Genomic DNA, 18,797 nt, shown 5'->3' with positions numbered 1-18,797 from the left:
GGCACGGCGGCAAGCCCTCTTAAGTAGCCCACCGCTTAACCCAGGTTTTGGGTGTGAGCACGCTCAAAAAGCGGGCTAATGGATCATGTGTCTGCCGCGGCTTTTTGCAGCCACAGCGGACACACTCAGGGGGAGGGGGGCTCTCAGTAATGCACCATGCACTTGCACGGTGCGTTATTGAGGCCCCAGGGGGCGGGGGCGAAGTGCTGTGTGGCACTGCTCCCATGCACCCAACCTCTGGAGTGAACCAGTGAGGCGCAGGAGCGCTGCAGGGAAGCCGTAGTGCATCTGGGTGAGCAATCCTAGGGAGGATCATCTGCGGGGAAGGGAAGGTTAACTTTCCTTCCCTGCAGTTCACCCCAGATCTCTTTTCACTGATCGTGAGATTGTCTTCATGGTCAATTACATTGACAATTCATTGTCTTACAGAGTGTTATTAGATGGAAAGGAGGAAAGAGGAAGAAAAGGGAGAAAGTCTTAAGTCCTTCCAAGTGGCGTTTTATTGTATTTTAATTTTTGTAAACCACCTTGGGATAGATTTTATGAAAAGGGATTTAGAAAATGAACTATAAACAGACAAGATTATTTCAGGCATAGAGCACCCATTGTTGAACCACCCACATGCCTTGTGTCCGTTTTGAATTTGCACAAGTGCTTCTTACCTGCGCATACAACACCAGCATCTTCTGTGTGGGTGCAGTCATGGTCCCCCCATGCCTTTGCACTGCATTTGCTGACAGCACTCTCTGTTCCTGTGCAGTTAACACCATCTAGCCAGATGGGACCAGTTCCTTGTCCAAAACGAGAACCTCTCGGGGCTGAGAGAGCAGTTCCGCAACCAAGATACCGACACACAACATTGGCATCATCAAGGTCCCATTCGTCATCACATATAGTTCCCCAAAGTTTTTCATGTAATACCTCAACTCTCCCAGAGCAGTGATTGTGGCCATTTGATAACCTGATCTCAGGCGGTTCTGAGGATAAACACACCAACAAAGAATGAACATTTCTGGGGTTATTTTATGCTACAACTGCTTTCTCACAGTACCCCTCTCTTCAGCTCTTAGAACACTGTGTTCTCGGATGTGTGTGGGTGCCAGCAAATGTACAGAAATTGAGTGGTGCGCTGCTGTGGAAGTGCACCCGCTGTATTTTGCGCAAACATACAAATCACGAGAGTCAAATTTAGGAGAAACTTGATCTTTCAAGTTTGATCAAGTTGATCTTGATCTTGATGTTTTAGCAAAAGTGTGCTGTGCATACCTCTGATTGGTTAGAAACTATGATAGGCAGTGTTCCATCTAAGGCGTGCGCATGTGTGTGCACTCACACATTTTTTGATGTCCGCTCAGTTAATTTTAGATCCCGCTCAGGTTGTATCGGGAAGATCCCACTCTAAATCCATGTGCGCACACAGTGCCTTGATACTGCCGTTCAGAACAAAACTCATTCCGCACACAGATGAAAAAAGTTAGAGAGAACACTGATGATAAGATACGATCACCTCCTCCCATTTCCCAAAGCAGCTTTGCAGCTATTTTATGAAATCGGTTGTTCTTTTTAAAAATGGGAAGGGGGACATACAGTAAAGATACATTTGATTAAATAAATGTACATGCAGCACTTGAAAAAAAACTTAAAAGGCAGACAGCCTACCTGAAGCATGAAGGGAAGGGCAAGACGAACAGCTGAATTAGCATTCAGGTAGCTGAGTATGTATGTCATTTGCACTGTGAACACTGGCAGGGGTGGGGGAATGGGCTCACTCTCCCAGGAAGTAGGAACTTTCACTCCTGCTTTTATGGTATGTTTGTATGCAGCCTAGGCAGTTGAAATGAGCCTCATTTGGTCCTTTCACTTTCTATGCGGTAGAGATGTGCTCGAAACACAAGTTGGTGTCTGAATCTCAGCACAATCCTTTTAAAACCGTGGGCTTACACAGCCCCTTTAACACGGAGGAGAGCAGGTCCATAGCTACTCCTCTGCTTGCCACCACATCTGTAATCACACTTCTCCTCCCAGCTATGATTGTGCACCGGTGGGGCATCTCCTAGCAGCCCCTGCATAACGCTGGCACGCACATGGCCTCTGCGCATGCGCAGCAGCCATTTGTGTGGTCAGCAACCCTGCCAACCATGCAAATGGCCGCCGCGCATGTGCTGAGGCCATGTGCATGCTGGCATCACTCAGGGGTAACTGGGAGATGCCCCGCCAGCGTGCAATCATAGCTGGGGTGAGCAGTGCAGTTATGGAAGTGGCAGCGAGCGGAGGAGGAGCAGGTATAGACCTACTCTCCTCCATGTTAAAGGGGCTGTGTGAAGCCTCAGTTTTAAAGGGATTGTGTTGTGATTTGGATGCCAAATCACATTTTGAGCACATCCCTACTGCACAAGCCTAGTTAACACAAATAGCACATGTGTTAGTAAAACATTTTGTATATTATCATGTAAGGCTGTAGTTGTTATGGAATATAATACTTGCTCCTCTCTCTATATATATATTTTAAACCACCAAAAGGCAAATGTCAAGGACAGTGTTCAAACCCAACTTTCTCCCTAAAATAACTAGCTTTTGTGCAGTGATTGTTTCCCTCATAGGCCTGGCCCAAGCCCTGCTGGTACTGGAAGTGGATTGGTGAGTTGCTGCCCCAATTCTCATCCTTGTCAAGCAGAGAGTGTGTGTCACATGACAGTTTCCCTCTCCTCAGATTTCTCTGCTCCCCCTACTCAACCATAATCTCATTGTTTTCTGTGAGAGCAAAGCACAGTAGATATTTCCTTCCTCACACAACCAATCCTTTCTTTCCTCCTCTCCCCCCAGAAAAAAACAACCTAATTCCCAGGCTATGCAGAGTGAATAACATAAGATTTTTCCTGCTCTCCACTCTTCATCTTTCTCGCCCTCCTCTTCCTCCCACAGTCCAAACTCCCGCCAACCTCCTTCCCTCCTGACAAGCAGCCCTATCCCTATAGTGTACAGAGCATGCCATGAAATATTTTTCCTCTTTCCCACGCTACACCTTTTTCCTCCTCCTGCTTTCACACAGCCCCATCTAACAGCATTTCCCCCCCTCATCCCCTCTCATCTGGTGGTGGCAATGGCAGCAGCGACACCCTTTATTACATCTCCAAAGATTGTCTGCTGCATCTCCGAAGCATGCAAGTGAGGAGAGATTAGCAACCGCAGGGTAAGTAGGGAGACGCAAGGCTCAATGATGTGGTCAAGCTGGGAGTGCCTGTAGTAGCAGGGTGCTGTTTCTGCCTCGTCTTCATCCAATCTGCCACCTGAAGTGACTGCTTCAGTGGGCCTGATTGTTGGACCAGCCCTGTCCATGGGGAAGCAGTCAGTAATGTTATCCTCCACCTGCAGTCCAAAGTGGCACAGTCCAGGAACAGTTTTGCTCCTTCACCCTCTGTATGTATGAACTAGGTCTTACCAAAGTCTATCATCTCAAGTCTTGTCTCAGGAAATAACCCGCTAGCTATGTTGGGCCCACTAAGACCCAGCATCCATGTCATCCCATTTCTCTGCTGCTCAAGGGCGCTTTCCAGATCACACCCTACCACAGTGTCACTACGTGTCTGTTAAGTGTGTTTCCGTATTGCCTGTGTTGCGACATCGGAGTCCTTGCACTGCCACCAAGGTGCTGTTGACATTTCCGATGCCTTCTTTCGGGTTTCATCTTTGTGTTACAGTACTACAATGCCTATGCCTGGTGCGCCTAATTCCTCAGTTTTTATTGTTAATTCCACAACCGCAGTGGTGCACTGTAGTTAGTAAAAAGCTTGCTGCTCTAGGAATAGATCCTGAACAATTGCTGGAGTTAGACTTGGCAAATGCTAAAAGAACAGTAAAACAGCGTTTGACAGATATTGAATTGCAAAATAACCGAGCCTCTTTAACAGAATTCTATAAAGGAGTAAGAACTAGATAGGACCTTTCACCAGCAAACTATTTATCCCATATTACACTCAGCAAATTCCAGTGGGCATTTACAAGGGCAAGAACGAATTCTTTTCCCTCTGCATTATTAGCTGGGAGATACAATGGTGTTCCCCTGGAAGAACGCTACTGTAGATGTGGCAGTGGGGAAATAGAATCCATTGAGCATATTCTATTATTCTGTAAAATACATAGGCAATCGAGGGAGCACTTAATTTTACCTCTGGTCTGTAAACAGCCGGATCAATCTGCTGAACAACTTGTTAAATTTCTACTCTCTGATGAAGATGTTTTAAATTTTAACTCTGTAGCCAAATTTTGCTACATTGCTCTTAAGATGTATAATGAGAACCTATAGAGTTTCTTATAAATTTGTTTTGCCTTTTGCATGTATGGATTGTTTGGTCTAGGACCATAAATAAAACTTGACTTGACTTGACTACTACAATGTTGTTTAAAAAAATAGCTGTATTATCTGTTATTATGTGAAGAAACAAGAGATGAAGTGGTAAAATTAACAAATGGTAAAGTGGGTAGAAAAAGTAGGTCATAATATTAATCTAGAGGTTTGGGAGAAGCGGTGGAAGAAAGATCTCAAATTCAGTGTGCTATAATGTAAAAGAAAATTTGATAAAATTGATGTATGGCATTTAATACCTAAGAAATTAGTTTTAATTTACAAAAATGTATCTAGTAAGTGCTGGAGATGTAAAGAAGGCGAGGGGTCCTTTTATCATATGTGGCAGTCCTGCAGAGAAGTAAAGAGGCCGTAGGGTATGACTTATGATGAATTTAAAAAGATTCTCATATGTATGTCACAAGAGACTTGGACCCTTTCTGTTGGGCATACTCAATGAAGAAATCCCGTAAGAAAACAGAAATGTCTAAATTTACTGTATTAGTAAGAGATGGCCATTTAGGAAGTTTTCTAGAAGACTGGAAACCCTCTTTGTAGTACAGAAAACATAATGTAAATTTGGATTTATCAATGGGGCTTGAAATGTAAAAATAACAGTTGGGGAATTTGTTTGAGTAATGAAGCTAAAGGATTATTATGGTAAAATATGAAGAAAATATTTATATGAGAGCAAATATAGTCGTTACAGTATAACTATGTTGAAAGATGAACTGGAAGTCACATTGGTATATAGAAAACTAATAAAAAATATAAATGCAAAAAAAAAGAGCTGTATTTTGCTGTTGTAGGGGGCTCGCGCAAGCTAGAAAAGACTGCTGTCCTGCTGGTGGCTTTGCGCAACACCCCTTAATTTATGGTTTCAAGACAATCCTGCCAAGCCGAAATAAACTACCACTGAACAGCGGGCAATCTGGAAAGCGCCCCAGTGACTGCCTGTACCCCAGTCCCATCCATTATGTTTCATTATGATATTGCACAAGCATGCAGTCAATAAGAACATGAGAAATAGACCCTGATCTCCCACACACACTTCCAAAAACTGCCGATCAGGTGATAGGATTAATTCACTGCTATTTGAGAGGAATTTCAGGAAGCTCTCTAAGCTGCTATCTGGCAGGAACAGGAAATTACTTTCTGAGGCTCTTTTATAAAATAATTTGCCAATGAATCTTCCCATCGTCTGTGAATCATCTGTCCTTGTCCCCTGACAACTCCTGAACACTTCCTGAATCCTCTTTTTCTTAGCCAGTGCAAAGTTGTTAAGTGACATGAGAGCAGTTAAACAGAATGTCCACCCTACTTTCATCTTGAACAGGAGTTATGCGTGGAGACGTGTTAAGGAACTAAGGGAGCATTTTGAGAGAGAAGTGGCAGTGGTTGTGGGGAGGTCAGCCAAACCCTTCCTCTTCTTCTTCAAGAAGCCTTTTGGCAAGGTCTCCCACCCCCAGGGCAACAGTTGCTGTTTCACCCCTCCTCTCGTTCCCTCTGCCTGCCTGCCATCTGTCCCAGTTAAGGTGGGGGAGAGGAGTCCTATTGGTTTTGCAACTGGTGGGCTATGCAGCATGCTTCACAGGAGGCAGATTTGGCCTAAATATTGCCACTTGCGGACTCCTACTGAGGGCCAAACTAGGTATGGCTTTAACCACAGTATTGATCCGGGTATATTTGAGTGGTTTCTGTAAATAGATCCTGATTTGCGACCATGTTTTAACCTTACTGCCTCCACCTCAGTTCTGATGCAAACTGCCTTAGGTGTTACTGCCCCAGGATCAAATGACCAGCTTTATTTGGAGTACTGTTTATATTTTTCATGGGTCCTTTTCATTCCTGTGGGTCTATAATTATTACCTGCACATGCTACACCAGCATCCTTGCTGTGGTCACAGGTGTTTGTCCCTGTCATTTTTGGTGGACATTTGGCTAGGCTGTCTTCTTCCCCTGTGCAGTTCACTTGATCCATCCAGATGGGGCCAGTCCCACGTCCAAACGTAGCTCCGATTGGTACTGCTAAAGGCGCTCCACAACCCACTTCCCGGCACACGACGCTGGCGTCAGCTAAATCCCAGCTGTTATTGCAAACTGTTCCCCATTGTTGGTTATGGAGAACCTCAACTCTGCCCTTGCAGGGAGAAGAACCACCTGCCAGCCTCAGTTCTGTGTAGAGAGAAAATGAAATTAGAGATACTACCAATGCAGTCAACACTGAAACAGCAGGTTTTCATAGCAAGCAGTTTCCTTTTTGTTTCTTATCTTCAGTTTAGGGTCCCAATCTGGATGGGAAATGTGGGGGAAAGGGGGCTTAAATGCTTTGCCACATCATGGCAAAAATGCTTTGCCCCACTGAGAATCTGTGCCAGCCAGGGGTGTAGCTATAATTGAGCAAGTCGGTTCAAAGAACACAGCCCCCAGCACCAGCTCCACCCCTCCTTATTTTCTTCATTATCTCTCTCACTCCGAGAGGCCATTGGGGAGAGGGGCGAACAAAAGCCCCCTCTCCCCTAGCTACGCCCCTGGTGCCAGCCCTTCATTTTGAGAGTGTGACTTTGTTGGGAAGGTGTAACAGAATGCTGAGAAAGTGTCACAAAGGGAGAGAGAATGTTGGTCAGCTCCTGCCTCTCTCAAAGTCCTTTCTTGACGTTCTGTCACACCAAGCAACAAAACTCAGCTCAGACTCTTAAGACAGAAGAGATGGTGCTGTGCAGATGGGCTCAGTGTCCCCCACCCCTAAAGGACAGCATCACAGAGGAAGGGTGAGGCCACTGGGGTCATTGAGACAGGTGGAGCTTCCACCCCATGAGTATCTAATATCCTTAAATGCACACCTGTGTGTTCCCCCTAGCAAATGGTTTCAATTCATTCCGTGTGGAAAGCTAACAGGCTGCACTTGATGCAGTGAGGAACAAAAAGCACCAACCTCCACCCTAACTCTGAATGATAACGGTCCCACGGACAGGGATCCTGCCGCAGAGATGCTGAGTGTATACCAAGCACACAAGAAAGCACTGCAACACCTCGGAAGCCAAGCAATATTCAGTCTATCCTTTCTCTCTCACTCTCACACACGCACACCCTATCATTTAGGGTTCCCGAGAAAGAGTGTTATAGAAGCATTGATGGCTGCTGCTGCACTGGTTGGGTTCAGGTCCAAGTGATGGCATGAGGAGGCAATGTGGTATTCATTTAGCAGGAGGTTTTACAGATAGGGCTTTCCCCCTGAATCCACTCTTGATTGGAGTGTGCCAGTCCACATATTCGCTGGATTTAAACCAATCTCCCTGCAGGCTATCAGGGACCAGGACAGACAAGGCTTTGTTTTCCCCCCGAAGGGAGGCTGCAAATGCTGGCTTAGTCTGAGGTATGTCCAACTTACAATAATCCTCTATTTCCAGCGGCTTTTGAACCTCGATGTTTCTGCTAAGCTCCGATGCTTGTCTTTGATGTCTGTAGGGGAACAGCCGAGGGCTATGTGAATGCTCCACTTAGCCCCTTGGATTAAACTGACTTGAATCTGCTGCGAAGCAGATTCACTCCTCGGATACCCCACAGCATAAAGCCCTGTCTGTAAAACCTTCATGTCAAGGATTCTGTTCCCACCCTCACAAGCTTTTTTCCCTGATCTTGTAAAATGGGACTGTTACCACATGGGGGAGCCCTGTCCTCAGAAATATCCATTACAGGTCACTTAATCTTGCGATAACTTTTTCTTGTCTAGGGTTACCAGTTTCTGCATAGGAAGCTGGATAGGAGCATTTGCTTTCTGACTGCTTTCCCCTTTTCTGATGACTTCCACAGATTTTTAAGTATGTAACCATCTGTTGTGCTATTTTTGGCAAGTGAGAATGTAACTTGTACATGTGTTCCCCATCCCAAGACATCCTGTGTAAGGAACATCACGTGCTAATTTTAGCAACTGCGTTTGAAACTTCTTTGGTACAATTAGCTGTTTACAAGGTGCACATGCCACCTTTTTATTTGCAGGTAACCAAAGTCTAGATAAGAGGCGGGCAAACTTGACCCTCCAGCTGTTGTTGAACTACAACTCCCATCAACCCCAGCTACAAATGATTGTGGCTGAGGATGATGGAAGCTGTAGTTCAACATCAGCTAGAAGGCCAGGTTTGCCCACCCCTGCTGAGATAGTAAATCTTGCTTCCATACCACTTGCTTCCTAAGCTGATCTGCAAAAGGAACTGGGTCCAACATGTGATCTTGCTTAAATTTTTCTTCTTCTTTTCCCACTCACTGTTTCTGCCCGTAATGCGATTATGTTTTTTAAAAAATTAAAATAAAATGTTTTGTTTATTTTTCTTAATTGTAGGCTCTTTTAGTAATCACACCACCCATATTGTCTTCATTCACTAATGCAGGGATTCTCAATCTTGGGTCCCCAGATGTTCTTGGACTAAACTTGGATGATGGGGATGAAACTGGGGAAGATGGGAGTTGTAGTCCAACAGCATCTGGAGACCTAAGGTTGGGAATCTCTGCTCTAATGCATACTCTTATATCTCCTGGAATAATTCCTCTGTAATCCCTTGTGATTTCATTGCATTTAACTTAATCAATCCTATCCTAATTTACTCAATCCTTGTTAAGATGCACTTAATTTATGCAATCCTTCTTACTCAATTCTTAACCCTTTGGGAGCTCAGTCATTATTAGGAACATTTCAAATATGACTACTGAAAAAAGTGGAAAAGACCCTTAAAAATCTTCATCTGTTGATTGCTGCCTATCAAGCTGTTGTTAAAGGCACAAGGATAGGCCAGGCCAATATTTTCCTGGATAGTTGGCAAGCTTTGTCATGTGGAAAATGAAGTGGGAATCAACCTATAGGTTCATAGACGTACCTGAGCAGATAACACCAGCATCTTCTCCATGATGGCAGTCATTTTGTCCCCAAGGCCTTGCTGGGCAGTCAGCGAGCGCTAATTCTGTCCCAATGCATCTGAGTTCATCTAGCCAGATGCGTTCGGTTCCTCTTCCAAAGTATGCTTCCCGTGGGGCTGATACTGCACCTGCACAACCCAGCTGCCGGCATACAACTCTGGCTTCTTCGATGCTCCAGCTGTCATCACAAACAGTACCCCATTGGCCACTATGGAACAATTCAACCCTTCCACTGCAGCGACTTGAACCATTCACCAGTCTGATCTCAACTGGGTTCGATTCCGAAGGATTTGAGCCCCAAACAACACCTAGGTAAGCCAAATTTCAGAGAGTGGGTTAGCAAGCAGGATTAAAGGCAATTCTCCCCTTGTAATCATATGGAAGTTTAAAACTGTTAGAAGACATGATCTCACACAGGGCAGAGGAAACAGGATTAATTATTTAGTAAATTTGTAGAATTGCATATTTGTTGTTCAAAATTTGCCTGACAGTTTTGGAATATTTATAGAACATATACTTTTGAAGAATCATTGCTTCAGAGGCTAAATAGATCCCATCACTGATGCCATTGTATATCCACAGCATCACATATTGCATTGTGAGCATTCCCTAAATGCTCACAATAAAGCAACAGGACAGAAGTGGATCAGAAAAAAAGGGAGTAGAATTGCTTTGCTGGATCAGACTGAAGATCTATCTAGTCTAGCATTCTGTTTCCACGTGACTCCAGGTGATGATCACGAGTATAAAGGTAGTGACCATCTTGCAATCTTTGTCCTAAGCATCTGGGATCCAAGGACTGATTGTCTCTCATCCGTGAGTTTGATCTTTTAAAAAAGTGCTTTCAGACTGCTTATGTTGTTGTCTCCAACAGAAGTGAGAAGTTCAGACAAGTCAAAACCAAATATGAATGTGTGCTTTTGAACTAGGTATGGGTTAGTACTCAGTGAAGGGGAAGATGAAGATGCGTAGCTGAGTGGAAGAACATTTGTTTTGCATGAAGAAAATCCCAGGTTTAACCACTGGTATTTCCAGATGTGGCTGGGAAATATCCCACTGAAACCCTGGAGATCCACTACAGAGTAGACAATACTGAGCTGGATGGACCAACAATCTGATTCAGTGTAAGGCAGCTTCCTATGTAGTTACTTGTCTGCTGAGAAGGGAATATCCACAGTGCCAGATAAAGATACCTGCGAGAACAGTGCCATCAGTGGTGGGATTTGCCTAACCTGAGCAGCTCTGGAAAGGTATATTCCATAAATATTGCAAATCTGACAGGAATTTTAAAATCATAAATGGTTTGGCTAAAACATCCAAATTTACTCATGAGTAGTCCCATTGACCTCTGTGAGTATTATTTGCTACATCTGTACTGTGTGAGATTGTGTCTCCCATGACATTTGAAACGTATATGCATTCAGCTTCCACCTTCTGCTAGCCAGCACACAGTGAAATATGAAAAGGAGACACCCAGGCCAGGGAGCTCTTGTCCTCAGCTCCTGAAAAGACCAACAGCCTGAGACAACGTTTGATTAATCTGTTATTTGCATCTTTTAATATTGTAAACCACTTTGGGTGCCTTTGTCAAGGCAGAAAGGCGGTATAAAAATGTAGTAAATAAAATATAAATAAACATATTTTGCTCCTTGTTCTATACCCTCTGGAGAATAAATGTCATCCCACATTTAGAGTCCAGCTATGGATATCTATGGATATCTTTTGATTTTAGCTGTGTACAATTTTATAAAACAATTGAATAAATAATTTATGCGCTTGCAGATGCTTAGAAGCTTGTGGATGCTTGTATTGCATCCACAAACTCACGTCCAGTTGTTCAGGGTGAGAGGGCTAGGACATGCCCCTCCTCCCTTGAATTAGAATCTGGAACCATCAATTACCTGCTGTGACATCATAAATGTTTGGGGTTTTTTGTAGATAAAATCTCTCGTATTTTGGCCAACTTAGATTCAGACTAATGCGGAGATGTCCAGCAACTCCTCTTATGCGGTTAGGTTGGATCAGTTTCAGTTTGTGACTCCTGAGGATGCGGACAAGTTGCTTGGAACAGTTCTCTTGACTCTTGTCTAACCTGGCTCATACTGTTGTAGAGGGTCTGGTAGATATTATAAATTCTTCTCTGAGGGAGGGCAGGATGCCTCCCTGTCTTTAGGAGGGAATCATTAGACCTATTTTGAAGCCTGCATTGGATCACTCAGAGTTGAACAACTATAGGCCTGTCTCCAACCTTCCGTGGCTGGGCAAGGTAATTGAGAAGGTGGTGGACTCCCAGCTCCAGAAAATCTTGGAGGAAACTGATTATATAGGCCCATTTCAAACTGGTTTTCGGGAAGGCTATGGGGTGGAGACTGCCTTTGTGGGCCTGATGGATGATCTCCAACTAGGAATTGACAGAGGACTATGTTGATCCATTTAGATCTCTTGATGGCTTTCAGTACTATTGATCATAGTATCCTTCTGGAACATCGGGGGGCGGGTGGGGGGAGGCACTGCTTTGCAGTGGTTCCACTTCTGTCGCTTGGGCAGATTCCAGATGGTATCCCTTGGAGTCTATTGCTCTTCAAAATGTGAACTTTTATATGGTGTCCCCAAGGGCTCCATACTGTCTCCAATACTTTTTAACATCTACATGAAACTGCTGAGAGAGACCATCAGGACATTTGTTGCAGGGTGTAATCAGTATGCACATGACAACAAAATCTAAATACAAGAAAGACTTAGTAGAGGATAATAAAAACAGCAATAGAGGTTTAACTCCAAAAGGCAGAAAGGAACAGAAGTGTTGATTTGAAAACAGTGTGCAGACTTGATTGTAATTGAGCTGAGAGAGAAAAGAACTACAAAACTTAGTAAGAAAAAGTAATCACACACAATTCTGGTTTCATTTCTTTTCCTACCAATATATATATTAACATATACATAGCTATGCATGTACACATAAACACACATATATACATGCACACATACATTCATGCACATCTATACAGACATAAACACCTTGAGTACACAAGTGTACTATGTACACATATGTGCACATATACTTGCATGTTTGATATAGTCCCAGACCCGGGTAGAACACAGTTTTTCATTGTGTGAGTGACCTCACTTATATCATGCTATGTCTTGTTCCTAGCAAAGCAAATGACTGTGCATTATCCTGTATTTTATTGTTCCAACAGTTGTTAAAGAGGGAGTAGTTAGAGATAAATTTGTTTTCTGGTTGTCTTCCTCCCCTTATCTTCATATTATTTAGTTAATTTAATTACAAAGGCTATATCCCATACCTTGGCTAACCGTTGGTGCTAAGTTGGTGGAGCTGGATTTTCCCAGCTGCTACTAATTACCAATCTGTGGTGTGTTAAGCTGCTGTCAGCTCTCTCCACACTTGGGGCATTTGTCTGAAGAGGCAAATGCCCTATGAGTGACTGTGCTCCTTTCCGGTATCAGCAGGCTGAGGTGGAAATCAACTGAAAACACTCTGAAAAATGTTAATAGTCGATACAGGAAATTTCCAGCTTACGTGTTTTAAATGTCAAGCTGCCAGAATGGGCCACTGAAATGAGAGATAAGTTTATGTTTGGCAAGACACATTCATTATATTTAATAGAGACCTCAGACAAGAAAGGGTTGTTAATTTCTATGAAATCTCGATTTCCTAAGATCATCACTTAGCAGGGCATGTTTACACAACCACGACTCTGTGTACACAGTTTGTCAGCTTGCCCCTCATGGCATCCAGGGGATGCAAGTTGGATTTCTACATTTGGTATCAAAAACAGATCAAGACAGAGTTTTTCTGTTGCAGGTCTTACAGGGCTTAGTCAGTAAGTGGGCTATTAATTCCCAGTCTTCCATGGAGATGGAAAGAAAGAAAACAATGGGAGCCCTCTCCACAGATCAGAAAGGATTCCTACTGTTACTTACCATCTTAAAAATGGCAGTGAAAATGAGACTTCTCTGGTGAAGAGACCTGTGTAGTGCTGGGTGTTCTACTTGTCAGAGGGCTGGGAACACTTAAACCACCCCCCATTTATATCCCGCTCTTCCTCCAAGGAGCTCAGTGCTCTAATACATGCTTATTTTTATCTCTAATACATGCTTGTTTTTATCCTCACAACAACCCTGTGAGGTAGGTTAGGCTGTGAGATACATGACTGGCCCAGAGTCACCCAGTGAGTTTCATGGTTGAATGGGGATTTGAACTCGGGTTTTCCCAGTCCTAGTCCAACACTCCATGCTGGCTCTCTTGCCACTAGTGAGCTAGCAAGTGGATTTGTAAATGCCTGCTTAACATTGTATTAGTACCACAGAACAGGGCACTGGAGATTCCAAAGGCAAATGGTAACCAGTCATTCCTCAATATTACTAACTACCTAACTCCAAAATGATTTTATTTGGGGTCTTGGGGGCAGTTTCAGAACATATTAATGAGGTTTATGCCTGCCAGTATGGATTCTACATGAATCTGTTCAGGAATAAACCCTGTAATGGAAAAGCTCTGCTTGATCTGTTTTTGATACCAAATGTAGAAATCCAACTTACATCTCCCGGGTGCCATGAGGGGCAAGCTGACAAACTGTGTACACAGAGTCTTGGTTGTGTAAACATGCCCTGCTAAGTGATGATCTTAGGAAATCGAGATTTCATAGAAATTAACAACCCTTTCTTGTCTGAGGTCTCTATCGAATATAATGAACGTCTCTTGCCAAACATGAACTCATCCCTCATTTCAGTGGCCCAATCTGGCAGCTTGACGTTTAAAACACGTAAGCTGGAAATTTCCTGTATCCACTATTAACATTTTTCAGAGTGTTTTCAGTTGATTTCCACCCCAGTGGAAATCACGGAAAGGGGCACGGTCACTCATAGGGCATTTGCCTCTTCAGACGAATGCCCCAAGTGTGAAGAGAGCTGACAGCAGCATGACTAACACACCACAGATGCACTGGGGGCAGGACTTCTGACTAGGGATGTGCGAAATGTTTCGGGTACAGAACGATCTGTACCCGAAACAGCCAATTTCGGGTGATTTGGATCCGAACAGAATCACCCTTCTAGCCCTCCGAAATTTTTCAGAGCCAAAACGAATCACCCCTCCACTTCTTGTTTCGGCCCTCCATTTTGTGGCCAATAAATGCCTTCTTCTTCCCCCTCCATTTTGAGCAATGACATCTATTTGAATTTCCCGCCTTTTTGCCTCCCATTGACTTCAATGCAAAAAGGTCTGATGTGACGTCTACTTCAATTTTGGGTCCCAGGGGCAAAAAAGTGGGGTGGGGTGGTAGTGCCTAATGGGTGGAAGCTGCCACCTCAATTGCAGAGGGATTGGGCAGAGGGCTGATTTTTTGTGAATATTTGAAGTTTTAATGTCTTTGTGGCAGATTTGGGGCATAACGTGGGATTGGGGGCAGAAGAGTGGGGTGGGGTGGTAGCTCCTAATGGGTGGAGTCTACCACCTGAATTGCAGAGGGATTGGGCAAAGGGCTGATTTTTGGTGAATTGTTGAAATTTACATGTCTTTAAGGTTTTTCTTCATAAGGTGTAATGGAGGTTTCAGCAGCCCCATAACTGCAGTTGGCGGGTGCTGGGGTGGCCCAGAGCGAGTGGTGGTGTAGTGCACATAGGGTGCCAACCACCCCCATGGGTTGCTAACCCATGGCGTACAGGGTTCTGTTGTTTCTGAGGTGTTCTAAGTGTGGATTCTATGATAGCAAATGAGATTTTCAATGAGACCCCGTGAAGCCAATCTCATTTGCTATCATAGAATCTACACTCAGAACAACTCAGAAACAACAGAACCCTGTACCTCATGGGTTAGAAACCCATGGGGGTGGTTGGCACCCTATGTGCACCACACCACCACTCGCTCTGGGCCACCCCAGCACCCCCCAAGTGCACTTATGGGGCTGCTGAAAGCTCCATTATACCTTATGAGGAAAAAGACGCGTAAACTTCAACAATTCACCAAAAACCAGCCCTCTGCCCAAATCCTTTGAAAAAATTCAGATAACTTCCTTGCCCCTACCTTGCACTACAACTATCCCCACACTGCTCTAGGCCACCCCTTTCCCCCTGTCCTGAAGCGATACACTCTCCATTATACCCAATGGGGGGAAACCTTAAAGAACGCGTAAACTTCAAAAATTCACCAAAAATCAGCCCTTTGGCCAGTCCCTCTGCAATTTGGGTGGTAGCTTCCACCCATTAGGCACTACCACCCCACCCCATTCTTTTGGCCCCAGGACCAATTTTTTAATCCGAATTTATTCAGATTTGGATTAATTCGGATCCGAATTGAATTAGGGGTGATTTGGAAGGGACAGATTCGGATCCAAAACAAATCGGGGGTGTTTCGATTTGGATCCGAATCAAAACACCAAAAATCCAAATTGCACACCCCTACTTTTGACTCATTTTGCCCGCTGTACATGCTTACAGCAGCCTTAAAAAATTTTAAAATTAATGTCTGAATAAGGTTATAGTGTATTTGTAATTCTGGTAATCCCAAAATATAATGGATTAATAATTGGTAGACGAATGGTTGCTAGGAAGTTTCCCAGACTGTGAACTTTACTGCGGAAGGAAGTGACTTAGGACGAGCGTGGATAAAGTGCGTTTAGGCATAAATAAACATAAATTAGACTAAAGCTGGGGCTGCTGACACTGCTATTTTTTATTGTGGCCAGTGATGATTCCTTACAGTTCCTTAGGTTTTTCAAACCTAGGATTGTTCATAAGGCATGCTTCCCCTGTCTTTCTTGCCCATTTCTGGCCAGTCCACCTCTTCCTTCCTCTTTAATTTTAATTTTTAATTTTTACATTTTATATCCCTCTCTTCCTCCAAGGAGCCCAGAGCAGTGTACTACATACTTAAGTTTCTCCTCACAACAACCCTATGAAGCAGGTTAGGCTGAGAGAGAAGTGACTGGCCCAGAGTCACCCAGCTAGTTTCATGGCTGAATGGGGATTTGAACTCAGGTCTCCCCAGTCCTAGTCCAGCACTCTAGCCACTACACCACGCTGGCTCTTTATGTATTCACCTGTGCGCAGGTAGAGAAGACGTACGTGTGTGCACATTTCGAGAGCTGGTCTTGTGGTAGCAAGCATGACTTGGGACGGTCCACCCTGGTTGCATATGAATGGGTGATTTGATGTGTGAGCACTGTAAGATATTCCCCTTAGGGGATGGAGCCACTCTGGGAAAAGCAGAGGGTTTCAAGTTCCCTCCCTGGCTTCTCCAAGACAGGGCTGAGAGAAGTTCCTGCCTGCAGCCTTGGAGAAGCCACTGCCAGTCTGTGTAGACAATACTGAGCTAGATGAACCAATGGTCTGACTCAGTATATGGCAGCTTCCTGTGATCCTATGTCTGGTGGATGGCCTGAATTTTTAAAAACCTTTACCATTTTACTTATAAAACTTCAAAAGTCCTATAAATGACATGCTTCACAGCAGAACATTACAGAAACATCTGGAACTGAAGCACTCCCTTGGATCATCATTCCATGCCCATGTTGTAAACAGCCCAGAGACGTAAGTTTTGGGCGGTATAAAAATATGTTAAATAATAAATAAATAATAAATAATGTGAAGAAATCTGCCCTTTGCCTTCATGAAGAAAGGAGCACCATCCCACTTTTCTCCCCCCCCCCCCCATATTTCTGGATAGACTGGGAATAGAGTTCTGAAATCAGGCACAGATGCAGGACAGGATGGCAGGACTCTGTGGTTGTTCCCATGTGCAGCCAAGACCAGGCTAAGAAAGCCACGCCCAGTCTTGATTGCACGTGAGAACCACCAGGGTTGTGCCCAATCCCAGTGGCATCTTGGTGGCAAGCCCGTCTAGGGAGCCTGCCACTTAAATGAGGTTAAGGAAGTGAGTGCTCCCTTAGCCCCATTTTCCTGATTGTTTGCAATGCTGACTGCTTTCAGCTGATGCTGCACCACTGATAGGCACCTTACTGTTGCTGGGGGTATCCCCACAATGCACCACACACTTGCGCGGTGCATTGTAGGAGTTTCAGGGGACAGGGACAATATGTCCTGACTCCCGCACCTCCATGTTGCCGGGGAAAGCAGCGGAACATCTGGGCACATGGGATCGAGTACCCTGACCCTCCCAGACCCGGCAGCCGGATTGTCTGTGAGCTTTTGCTGCCTTTCCTGCCACCCACCCATAAGCCTCTCACACGATGAGAGGATGTTTTTAATTTCACGGAAATGGGTCATTGTTTATTTTTAATGATTTTTTAAAAACTTCTTTTAGAACTTCAAAAAAAGGCCCTATGCATGGCTTCTTTCATGGGCAGGAAGTTAGAAAAAAAATTCTGGAACTCAAGCTCCCCCTTGGACCACCATCCCCCCACAATCATTAAAAATAAGCAGAGTGACCCATTTCCTTGAAATTGAAAACACAGTGAGCCGGGTCTCACGATCAGTGAGACCCGGTTTGGAAGGGAGCCCTGGGTGGCGGGATCAGCCGCCCACACGATTGCTGGCTCCGTGATGGAGCCGGTGGGGACTGGGGAGCTCGGGGGCCGCGTGGCCCCCGGAAGCTCCAGTATGCCCTGCGCGAGCACGCAGGGCATACTGGGGAGACCCCCAGAGCTGGGAGGCGGCTTTTTGCCTCCCCTCCGGGGGTCTACTCATGAGTCACTATGGCACAGAGCCGCACTGCGGCTACTCACAATCTTCAAAACCAGGTTTGCGGAGCGCTCACTCTGCAAACCTGGTTCTAGGGTGGGGTATTTAGGCGGGTTACCCGCCTAGGAACAACCGGGCTCGCAGCTGAGCCCGGTGGTTCACACGACGGGGCGAAATCTAGATGGGAGGCTAGCCCAATTTCGCCCCATCGCATGAATACCCTCTGTGGCTTGCCATCTTGTCCAACATCTGTGCCCAATTTCAGAAATCTATGTCCAGTCATTCCAGAGATATGAAAGGAGGGGACAGAAAAGGGGTGGTGTCCCCTTTTTCATGAAGACAAAGGGCAGATTCCTCTGATTAGTAAAATATGGGAAAGAGTTGTCCTCCCTCCCTTTGCTTCTAATGCACTGCTAGCAGTGAACTCTGAGAAGAAAGAATAAGGGGCGCTTCGCACGATCAGCAAAAATCGGGCTAGCAGAGGCTAGCCCAATTTTTGGTGACTGTAAGAACCACCGGGCTCGCAGCCGAGCCCGGTGGTTCTTCAGCAGGTAACCCGCTCGAGAACCCCTGCTAAAAAGCAGGTTTGCGGAGCGAGCGCTCCTGAAAACCTGCTTTTTGCAATTGTGAGTAGCCGCGACACGCCTTTGTGGCACGCCTACTCATGATTAGACCCCCGGCCGGGAGGCAAAAAGCTGCCACCTGGCTTGGGGGTCTCCTCAGTATGCCCTGTGCAGTCGTGCAGGGCATACTGGGGCTTGCCGGGGCCGCATGGCCCCCGCTCCCCCATTTCCCGCCGTCTCTGTCACGGAGCCGGCCTTCGTGTGGGCGGCCGATTTGGCCACCTAGGGCTCACGATCTGGCCATCCAGGGCTCCCTGCTC

The 18,797-nt window shown here is 45.1% G+C and overlaps 1 protein-coding gene across 1 annotated transcript in view; it reads right to left on the bottom strand.

The window, feature by feature from the left end:
- The window catches only part of LOC128330173 (deleted in malignant brain tumors 1 protein-like), a 33,191-nt gene extending 20,616 nt beyond the window's left edge, over positions 1 to 12,575 (bottom strand). The window contains exons 1-4 of the mRNA XM_053262592.1: positions 12,559 to 12,575; positions 9,214 to 9,561; positions 6,212 to 6,517; positions 663 to 977 (exon numbers count right to left, since the gene is read on the bottom strand). Of these exons, the coding sequence (XP_053118567.1) occupies positions 663 to 977; positions 6,212 to 6,323 (427 nt within the window). The 5' untranslated portion in view covers positions 6,324 to 6,517; positions 9,214 to 9,561; positions 12,559 to 12,575. The remainder of the gene's footprint in view (positions 1 to 662; positions 978 to 6,211; positions 6,518 to 9,213; positions 9,562 to 12,558) is intronic.
- Positions 12,576 to 18,797: the final 6,222 nt, after the last annotated feature.

This window comes from Hemicordylus capensis, chromosome 6 (assembly GCF_027244095.1).
Source record: "Hemicordylus capensis ecotype Gifberg chromosome 6, rHemCap1.1.pri, whole genome shotgun sequence".
Lineage (NCBI taxonomy): Eukaryota > Metazoa > Chordata > Lepidosauria > Squamata > Cordylidae > Hemicordylus > Hemicordylus capensis.
The sequence above is the reverse complement of the archived record's forward strand: the minus strand, read 5'-3'. Positions and strand labels throughout refer to the sequence as shown.